General features: G+C 38.3%; 1 protein-coding gene across 1 annotated transcript in view; it reads right to left on the bottom strand.

Moving 5' to 3' along the window:
- Positions 1 to 6,549: 6,549 nt before the first annotated feature.
- LOC147626591 (putative oxidoreductase At1g06690, chloroplastic) overlaps positions 6,550 to 11,372 on the bottom strand; it is a 67,255-nt gene continuing 62,432 nt past the window's right edge. Inside the window, exon 9 of the mRNA XM_086816650.1 lies at positions 6,550 to 6,983. Within this exon, the coding sequence (XP_086672776.1) occupies positions 6,798 to 6,983 (186 nt within the window). The 3' untranslated portion in view covers positions 6,550 to 6,797. The remainder of the gene's footprint in view (positions 6,984 to 11,372) is intronic.

Below are 11,372 nucleotides of genomic sequence, written 5' to 3'. Positions count from 1 at the left end.
GTAATTTTGATGCAGGAGCATATTATTGCAGAAGGGAAGGCCAGTTGCATTTGAAAGTAAAAAGTTGAACAAAGCTCAAAGTGACCATTCAACTTATGAAAAAGAACTATTTGCAATTGTGCATGCTCTTAAAAAGTGGCATCATTATTTGTATGGTGCCAATTTTGAAGTATTGTCTAACTATAAAAGTCTTAAATGCTTAAATACTCAAAAGGAGTTAAGAGGTAGGAAGTCTAGATGGGCTGAAATCCTACATGAGTTTGATTTTCAAATTAGATATAGAAAAGGAAAATTTAATGTCATGGTGGGCAGATGCTCTAAGTCGAGCATCCATGATAAATGAGTTGAGTTTTACTCAACTAGAAAGTAAGTTGCTGGCTCACTTAAAGGAAAATGTGCTAATGTCCCTAGCTATCATGTAGTTTGGAATTACTTGATTAAAAAAGATAAATCTCAAATAGAGAGTAAAGAAAATGCAGCTGGCTAGTGATATAAAGGTGTCACTTAAAAAAGGTAGTGGTTGAAAGGAATCGCTTAAAGACGGGTCAATAAGTGAAAAAGATCGTTGGAAAATTCTTCCTATAGATAATGGGTACTTGTTGTATAAAGGTTGTATTTGTGTACCTAAAGAAGAAAATATTCGTAAAAATATTGTACTAGAATGTCATGACAATCCAAGTGCGAGGCACCCAGGAATTTCTAAGACCTATACACTTGTTAAAATATAGTTTTATTGGGCAGGTTTAAAGAATGACGTCCAAAATTATGTTATAAAATGCCCTAAGTATCAAGTCAAAAAAGCTGAGCACCTAAGAGTAGGTGGAATATTACAACCCGCACTACAAATACCTGAGGGTAAGTGGGAAAGTATTTCTATGGATTTCATAGTGGGACTACCCCAAACAAGTAGAGGACATGGTTCAGTGTGGGTGGTAGTTGATAGGTTAACCAAGTCGGTATAATTTATACCAACTAAAAAAGAAGTAAAAACACTAGAATTAGCTAGAATGTTTATCCACCATCATCTATACAGATTATATGGATTGCACAAAGATATTGTAAGCGACCAAGATATAAAGCTTACAAGCCATTTTTGGAAAGAAGTATTCAAAATATTAGACACCAGGCTTAGCGATGGATAGATAGACAGAGTTAACCAAGTCCTAGAAGATATGCTTTGAGCATATGTTAATCATAAGCAAAATAATTGGGATGCGTATCTTCAATAATTAGAATTTTATAATAGTGCTTAACATTCAGCTTTGCCGGTTTTAGTCCATTCATGCTAATGTATGGATTTCAACCTAGAGTACCCATAGCAATTGGGTTACAAAAAGAAAAATTGCAGTGTAAAAGACTTTCTCTCAAAGACATGCTAAACATCATTAAAAAAGCGCAAGATTATTTTATTACTTATGAGAAAGGTAAAAGAAGACTAATTAATTTTGAGGAAGGTAATTTAGTTTATGTAAAAGTTTTTGAAAAATCGAGAACTTTAAAAAATGAAAAATCTCCAAATTTAAGTCCAAGGTATTGTGGTCCTTATACAATACTTTAAAAAATTGGAAGTGTAGTTTATAAGGCAGCTTTATGTGAAGGTTCTAGAGTACATCTTGTGTTTCATGTTAGTAGACTGAAACACAACATGGGAAACAATGACAACATCATTGGAAAAGAAGCAATAGTTGATTTTATAGAACCACCTATTCTTCCACATGAGCTTGAAAAGATTCTCAAATATCGAGAAAAGAAAACTAGACATTCTGTGTTTAAAGAATGTTTAGAGAAGTGGAAAGACAGACCAGAAGAAGGATCAACTTGGGGAAGAGTGGCTACACTAAAGAAAAGGTTTCCTGAATTTGTTTTCGAGGAGAACGAAAACTTTTCTTTCAAGGGGGAAGAAATGTATGAGAGTGACAGAAACACTAAAAGGTAGGATTGTAAAAGGTTTACATATAAATAAGATTCAGGGGATTTCAAATTTGAAATACCTAAGGAATGGTTAATAGGAATTAAGTGAGAGTAAAAGGAAAGGCGAATGGTGTTCAATGGAAGCCCAACAGACACAAAAGAGGGCGCCCTTCTTTAGCGTAGTTGAAGAGACATTGGCTAGTGATTGAAAAGGCATAGTTAGCCAATGAAATCCAAAAGAGGGCGCCCTTCTTTAGGGTAGTTGAAGTGACATTGGCTAGTGAAAAGGCATAGTTGGGTTGAAGCTAGAAGGTCATGCACCATTAGGGCCTATATAACCATGAGCTTAGGGTCCATTTGGGATATGGTTGGGTGGAGAATCAAAGCACTAGTATTACAAGTCCTTAAGGTTATAAAGTAAGGAGCATTACAAAAATAGACCACAGCCATGGGCACCTAGCCACCTGAGGGTGCATCCAAATTCACGGGAATCCTCCGACTACTCCACTCTTCATTAGAGTGGTTCCCACACTATGCTTTAGAGTGTTCCCCACACCCGCACACATGCTCGTAGTGCCGTTAATAATTTTGGGTCTAGTTTTTCCTTGTTTCCCTTAGTCAGTTGGGGGGGTGTATTATTCCTAGTCCTAATAAAGGGATTTGTAAAAGTGATGAAATGCTTACAGGTTGTTTTTTTATTTATTTATTTTATATTCTCTAAAAAAGGAAAAATACAACTTTCCCACTCTAATCCACAAGATTCGCGCTTCTAGCCAAGGTTTTTGGAGTGGATCTTATGCCTAATCACAAAAACTAAAAAATTCCTTAACTCAATGCAATGCAATCCCTTGACTTAATGTAATGAAATCCAAGCCTTTTAAGCCTAAACCTCATGCACATGGCCAAGAAAATTAGGGTCCTCCTAATCCACAAGATTGGAACTTCTAGCTAAGGTTTTTGGAGTGGATCTCTTACCCCTAATCACAAAGACTACGAAATCCCTTGACTCAGTGTAACGAAATCCAAGCCTTTTAGGCCTAAACCTCATACAAATGGCCAAGAAAACTAGGGTTTTATCCTTTCAAAACCTACAAATTAGATGTCCTAATCCTAATACAAAAAACAAGATTGAAAACAATACCATAAACACATCCGTGGCTCCAAAACTGTATGCCTTTTGGAGTGTGACCGCCTAATTAACATTGGGTAATATTGGGATCACATTAGCTTGGAATGGATTGGATTAGGTGCTAAGACCTTAGGTTACTCCTTAAGGGTGGTGCCATAAATGTTCAATTCGGAAGCTTACCTAGAAATTCCACAACATGTGTGGTTGGGAGCTTTGCCTAAGAGCCACAAAATGCAACTTCTCGGTTTCCTCACTCTATTCACATGGGAGAGCTCCATAGACCATGGGTGTGGAGGAAGAGATTGAACCACCTTGATGGAGGAGGTGAGGAGAAGGTGAAAGAAGAGGGGAAGAAGCTCATATGAAAGAAAAAAACCTATAATGATGCCTATCCAAGCACACTTCCATCAAAAGCAAGCAAGAACCCAATATAATACAAGCAAGAGAACACATAGAAGAATCCAATGCAATACAAGCAAGATAGCATGGAGAAGAGGAAAGACAACTCACAAATATTCTATTGCCTAATGATACTCCTACTTGGAAGATTCCCCTATGACCCCAAGAGTAATTGGCCGATGATTCTGGTGGTTCCTCTATATAAAGAAGATTTGTTTCAATATCAAGTTCATACCTCTTTTCTATTGGTTCCTGCATCCTGACTTGGTTAATAGATGTGACCCAATATACACTCATTTTTGAGTTCATGGGTGTGGATAGTCCTAGAAAATCTCATAATGCAAGTCAAGGTCTTTGTTGGTGTTGGTAAGGCAAAGCATTAGAGAGGTGTGGCTAATGACATTGGTTGGTGGGTAATGGCCCAACCTGCTCAATGTGCACAGTACAGCACTAGTCTATGCATCAATTGAGGGCACTCAGTAATGGTATGGTTTTGGTGACATGTTGCACACCACACTAAATCCCTCTAAGGATAGAAATGTGCACACCCTGGGGTTTCTCCAACCTTAAGCTTAGGACCTAATCGCTCCAACCAGTGTTGCACTTGACTCATGGACTGATGGATATTAGTAAAACTTCTAAAACACATTAACAATTTACTTACTCCCTTCATGTGATAAAATAGTTTTTCTCCATAGTATGCATTTAGCTTGAGGAGAAATAAATTAGATAATTTGAATTCTACTATTTGTAAACACCAAATGGCATATGTTGATGCATCAATGTGAGATAAATTTACATGCATTAAGCTTGCTTTACTAAGCTTATAGAATTATTGTTACAAACAATATCCTCATTGCAACAACTTGGTTCATTCCATGTATTTTTCACATGCTTGCATTGGCCCTTTAAGGACATCGATAAGGGCTTTTTGTGGCTTTGTTAAGATTAGATGGCACATCAAATACAAGGGCTAGAGTTGCATGGGATGGTCATCCATTGAGGTAAGACAAAGGACTAAGAATTATTGACCCCAATATCAAAGCAAGGCACAACTTTGCAAGCTAGTGGTTAGAGGGTTCCTTTCAAGATGTGATAACAACCCTATGAGGAGCTTTCCTTTCTTTGAGTGCCAAGCTATCCATGGAAACCCTCAAGCTCTGTATTGCGAAAGATATGGGTTGCCATCCATGCCAAAGAAATGATGGCATAGACTTTGGCACAGTTATAGGAGGCAAATCTCTTTTTCCTTTCGGCTTTAATTGCATGGTAAAGTTCTAGTCAATGGAATCCCATTATCCATGGATACATGTTTTAAAAAAATCAACAAAGCAAAGATAATTTAAATCTTATTCTAGTCTTATCTCCTAATCTTTGGTTTGTACGATTATGTATGTATGCAAATTCTTTACCTACTGTGATTAGTAAAAGATGAAAGGAGTTTGAGAAGACCATGGACACGAAGCGCATCTATGGTACACTTAAAAAGCTTTTTAAGTTTGAGAAGGCCTTATCTGATCAAGTTTTGGAGAAATTTGAGCTTTTTGATCGTATATTGTACTACTTCCAGATACTTGTCTTTTGTATGTCTGTATATGTTTGTGCATTTATGTACCGTGATGTTTTTTAATGTACATATCCATTGCATGGATATATTATACCATGATGTATGTGTGTGTACATTGTTTTACACTTAGTATCAAGGTGCTCACTGCTTAAAGCTTTCACAAAGTGCATATCAAGCTTCTCAAGTGTTTGCCGACAAGCGTGTAGCTCAACTGGTAGAACTATCGAGTTCCACAATGAGGACCTAGGTTCGATACCAAGGGGGACAACACGACGCACAAATTCACCCTCCCGAGGAAAAAAAAGCTTCCCAAGTGTTTCAAAAAGATATAAGCTTTTCAAACTGAAGTTTTCAAAACTCAATGGCTTTCCAGAAACAATGTTCCCAAGATCAACCGTCTTTCTTAGCCTTGAAATTTTTAGGAGAGAGAGAGAGAGAGAGAGAGAGAGAGAGTACCCAATTTCCAACCATATAATAATATGGTTAGTTATATATATACATATAATTAATATAAGTAGACATAATAGTCTACAAGTGCATATCAAGGTCTTCCTAAAGTGCAAATTAAGCTTTTTAAGTGTTCCAAAAAGAAATTAAGCTTTTCAAATTCAAGTATCAAACGTTTTCAAGAAACGATGTTCCCAAGAAAGGACTCATTTCTTGGTCTTGATTTTTTTTGGAGAAAGTGTACCATCTCTCCACCCATTTGAAAGTATGGCTATTTGTATTTGTATTTGTATTTGTATATGTATAATTAATATAAGTTTGCTATACACTCTCAGTACAAAGGTGCTTAGAAGTTAGACAAAGTGTATTAGCAAGCTTTTCAAATTCAAGTTTTCAGGTTTGCAATATTTTGAAAACTTGAAAGCTTTCAAGAAACAATGTTCTTTCTTGGCTCATCAAATCCAATAGCGGCTACACAGTTGAAATGATCTATGATGGACCTTTGGCAATGTTTTCACATTGTTTTTGTACTCTCATTTCTTGGAAAGAAAAGAGGCTTTTGGGTGTCATACTGATTTTCTCTACCACCCTCTCTTGAAGGCATCATGCACTTCATAGGCCTGCACCTACATTTACCATGTACAAACCCTAACCTATCTTTACTGATCGACTCCATCCCTTGCATCCCAGCTGTGAGTGCTCACAATGGTCTGGTAGTTCTTATATAATTCGAGGGATTTGTTTCTCTACAATGTCCATTAGAGTAGCATACACAAGTCCAAGACCCTGCATATACCTGTGTATCTCATCATCTTTCTTTTTGACTAGGCACACGAGCGCTTCCTAAGTGATAATGCCCATGTTTTTTCCCTGCAGATTTATTTTTCCTCCTCTGGATGGGTATGTCATGTTATAGACTAAAATTGGATTTTCATAGCCACTCCCCATAAAGCTCTTCAACTTTCCATGCTTGAAGATGTACTTTTTTCAAACAGACCACCCATTAGGATGTTATGGATTTCCAAAACAGACCACTCATATAAATCCATTTGACTAATGCATTTACTTTAGTTTCCAAGTAACATATTACACAAAAAAACAAGGCTTAAACTCCATTGACTAGAAATCAAGTTCAAAAATATTAATGGCAAAGTATGGTCTCCTTACATCTTACAGAGCAAGTGTTCCACAGTGAAAAGCATTGCAACCTGACCATCTTAATCAATCAAATCCGGTTTGTTGCATACTTAACTGGCCAAAAGCATTAGAGGTTTCCACTGCAGTCTCGAATATTACCTAGTTTGACATTTAAACAAACTCTTCTGACAAAGCCTTAAGCATTTTTTAGGCCCTTCTATACTCATCACCACAATCTCCTATAACCTTCAGCAGATCCCTACCCTTGCATGACGCACAGTTTATACTGGCTTCATCTTCCTCATCAAGTTGGAGGCTAAATATTGCCTTCGATTCCTCTATATGTTCTGAAAGGCCAAGTCGTACCCCTATCATAGAGCCTGCCACTGCTGACTGCCAATAAACAAAAAAGCTCAACGTCTCTCTCTCTCTCTCTCTCTCTCTCTCTCTCTCTCATACACGCTTTTTCCTTTTTGTAAAAGCACTGTTTTCTTTACTATATTAAAAAGGAAGCCCTCAGGACGAGGGATAACTTCCTAGGATGATACAAGTTAAAAACAATGAAAAAACAAAGCCAACTGGACATCATCGATCTATTGCAGATGGATGCTATCAAAAAAAAAACTAACGCAAGGATTGACGAAAGTAGTGATAGCGTGCAATCCTTGCGGAATGAAAAACCAACTGATTTCTTGCATGTCATATTGTCCACAAAGCCCAATATCTAGTCTAGATTAGAAAGGGTCATGCATGATCCAATCTAAGGCCACATGCCCAAAAGCCAAAAAAATCTAAAGAAGGAATACTGTAGGAATTCGAGTTTAAGACAATGTGAAATTTGCCGAAAGGAACTTTTGGTCTTTGGACAAGACCAAAGAAGAAGCATCATTGTTTCCTTTATGCAACGACAAGAAGGGCATTTCACAACAACTATGTGTCTTTTTTCAAGAAATTCTCCAATTGGGAGAACTCCCAACAAGCATCGCCATAAAAATAATCTAGATTTGAGTGGCAATTTACTATGCCATATTTTCTTTAGGCTTTGTTTCCACCGTGCTGTCTTAGTGAGGAGCCAAATCTTATTAACTTGATCGACAAACCAAGGCACACGAATAATCAACTTGTAGATCAAGATTCAACGCGTTCAAAACCTGAAAGAAAAAGAAACTAGGATAACATCCGGGATCTTCCCTTAGGAAAATCCAATCCTCTGTCCTTTCACCATCCGGAACAACCGTAAGAGGAGTAAAAGGCTACAATCGTTCCTATAACATGCACCATAAAGGTCTGTATTGCATACTCTACTGCAAACGGTTTTGAGCTCGTGGAAAGGACAACGTTTCCTTCAACATCAACATCATCTTGCCAAACCTGAATGTCTTCTGTAGAAAGAAAGTTCGTTCGCCATGGGAAACAAAGAGCCAAAGGAGAAGGGAATGCACGGCTCCAAAAGACACTATTGCCAATCTCAGAAGGTCTACCCGACCATTGAATATATTGCAAAACAAGCTTCCAATCTACAAGGAGACGAGAGACATAAGGGCATCCAGAAATCTTTACCTCCACATAGCCAAATAAAATTTCCCAGTGAGTTAGCTCGCATTTGTCGAATGCATCTATGTCCACATCAAAGCAAGAGAGCTGCAATCATAAGTGTCCAGGGCTGTTCCCGCGCGAGAAACATATGGAGCAGAGTGGCTTTGCGTGCCCGTACATGATAATGAATATTAAAAATGTTAAGCCCTCTATGCATTTTCGGCGAGAATATGAACTCATACTTATAAAGATGCTAGGCCTTCTTATAGTGAGAATTTTGCCTTAAGGTCTCCATGTTTTTTGTCATAAAGCAAGAGATTTGGTTTTTAGACCATGCCAGAAGAGGGAGAAAAAACTGTACGTAAGCCATCAAAATTGATTGAACTATCTCAATCTAACATGAAGTGGCCAAGTAGAGAATTTCTAATATTCCAACTTAATCATAAGTTTTTGTAGTACCCAATCTGTAGCATCCCGAAGTGAAAGATTCCATCCCACACGATATCCCAAATGTCTGACATAATGTGTACGTGATATGATTTGCCCAGGCCATAGAATGCAATGCCACTTAGCTTTGCTAAGAGGCAATAGTTTTGATTTTTTTTAAATTGATAAAAAGACCTACTGCCATTCCAAACATATACAAGGCATTCATGAAACATTGCAGATCTGATTGCTTATTCTAAGAGTCATCAGCATATGCCTAAGATACCAAATGCCGACCATCAGGCAGACGAAGCCCATGTAATCTGCCAGTCTTAGTGAGCTTGTCTATATATGTCAAGAAGGAATGAGTAGCAATAGCATAAGCAAGGCACAGAGGGGGCAGCCTTGTCGAATAGATCTACCCAAAACCCATAGAGAGGATAAGCCTTTTCCCAAAATGCATCTGGCAATGCTATCTTGATACAACCAATAAATTACGTTCTGCATTTTTGGACCAAAACCTAACTTTGCCATGACTTCTACAATGTATTGGACTATATCAAAAGCCTTAGTAATATCAACCTGCAATAAGATCGCATCCTACTTGGTATAATTTTCATACTCTATGCCAACAAAGACATTAGCAATGTTATCTGTTATTTGTCTACAAGGCACAAAACCATATTGCACTGAATACAAACCCTTATTCAAGATCTTATTGAGGCAATCAGTGATCATCTTAGTGATTAATTTATAAATCACTGGCGTTAAGCTAATAGGACGCCAATTAGAAAGTTTCAGACACAAATCCTTTTTTGGCACCAGTCTTACCAATCCCTTGTGCCAATCAAAAGAAATGACATCTGAATTCCAAGCCTCATTGATCATAAGCAAAAGTGACTCTTCAAGCATAGGCCCAATCCATCTCATCCTGAAGTCTTCAATTTACCAAGTGCCTTTACTACCCTATTCAAGGCCATAGCTGAAAACATGGACTCCAAGTCAACTGCTTCATCCACATCTACAATGCTGGAAACATGAGACAGAAGCTCGCGCACGAGCCCAACGGGGGGTGCAGTGACAGACTCAATCACGTGTACAAGAGATAAAGATGTAGAGATAGAGAAGGGAATAGGGATCTTACACAGTACACCACATTGAGCGGGGAACAAGCCCCGCCCCCTTTCAGGAATTTATTCAAAAACAATCCATGGGCACGCTGGCCAGGATCAATACAATCAATGAATACAAAACAAACAGATATGCCGATGTAGGATATCCAAGTCCATGTCGATGTCGAGGCACGAGATCTTTGATGTCGAGCACACCACGGGGATGACCCACAAATATCTCTCACCGGGCTAGTACCAAATCTAATATCCAAATCCAAATCCAAGTCCAAGTCCAAGTCCAGATTCCATGTTCATGTCCAAGTTCCATACCCATGTTCATGTCCAAGTTCTATGTTCCATGTCCAAGCTCTATGTCCAAGTTTATATCCAAGTCCAAGTTCAAGTAGTCCAAGTTCCCATGAGTAATCTCCACAATTCCTACAACCTTGTCGATGAAGAAAACCATGGAAAAGCTCTTTCTGGCAAGAAAACTGATATAAAACTTATTTAAATGGTTTTTGGGCGATAAAAACCTCCAAAAAACAGTTTTTGGAGCACTTCTAGGGTTTCTAAAATTTCTGTCCGTACAACTCTGTACACGCGTCCGTATCGCCCATGCATATGCCCATACAAGTCTAGGGCTAACCGTACATCTGAAAAGCAAGTTGGAGACGGTGTTGACAGCGCAGAAGAAGCTCTCCATGATCATAATGATGCCCACACATACACTCCAGGAACTCCTTCAATCTTCGATGATCTTGTTCCTGGTACTACAAGAGAGGTTCAAACCTTTTTATACTTGAAGAGGGCTTTGCTTTTTTACCAAAAGCTTAACCAAGCTTTTGCTTTTGCCTTTTTTCCGTTTGCTTTCCTCTTTTTGCCTTTGCTTTTGCTCTTTTTACTTTTATTAATAAAATATTACTCAACTTTTAGTGCTTTGCTTTTCTAGCTTTAAGGCCTTGCTTTTTGGCCTTAGAGCTGCTTTTTGAGATAGCGCCTTTTAGCTTTCAGTCTCCTCTTTCCAATGGTGCCCTTGGCTCCCGGTCAACCCTATTTGACTTTTTTGCTTTTTCTTGCTTTTTGACCAAGAATGGTGCATTTACTTAATCAAACTTTATGGACCATGTCCCCATGTCTTCTTCCACCTGTCAGGTGTCCGGGCATGGTTTCATCATGTGAAATAGAGCTAGGAGGGCGAAATAATTACAAGTCATCTAGCGCGGTGTTGCAAAAACATGTTGAAAATGCATAACACATTCATGCTCTAGCTGGTGTATGTTTGTCCAATTGCCATCCTCTTTCGTCACTCCAGATATACATGTTTTTGTCTTGAAACATACATGCTTTTGAAAAAAGCTTTAGATGAGCAACCCGTATCCAAAAGGGGTTTTCGGTGTGATCTAACTTGCCATTTCTGCGATTTTCAATAGTCATTGGGAGCCAAGGCATGCTTTGCATAGACGATATGACCTCCTCTTGCTGGGATAGCATGCAAGTATGATTGGTCTCCTCTAGAAATTGCAGCATATTCTTTAGCTGGTATATGCATTGTCTTTCTTCCCCCAAGTGCCATTTTCCATATTCAATGATAACCGTTTGCATACGAACAGCAAAATGATACCATGCAATGTCTTTCTTCTCCCAAGTACCATTTTCCATGTTCAATGATAACCGTTTGCATACGGGCAGCAAAATGATACCATGCAAT

The sequence above is a fragment of the Cibotium barometz genome, chromosome 22, assembly GCF_041138505.1.
Source record: "Cibotium barometz isolate CiBa-2024 chromosome 22, ASM4113850v1, whole genome shotgun sequence".
NCBI classification, from domain to species: Eukaryota; Viridiplantae; Streptophyta; class Polypodiopsida; order Cyatheales; family Cibotiaceae; genus Cibotium; species Cibotium barometz.
Note: the sequence above shows the minus strand (reverse complement) of the source record. Positions and strands in the feature narration are given on the sequence as shown.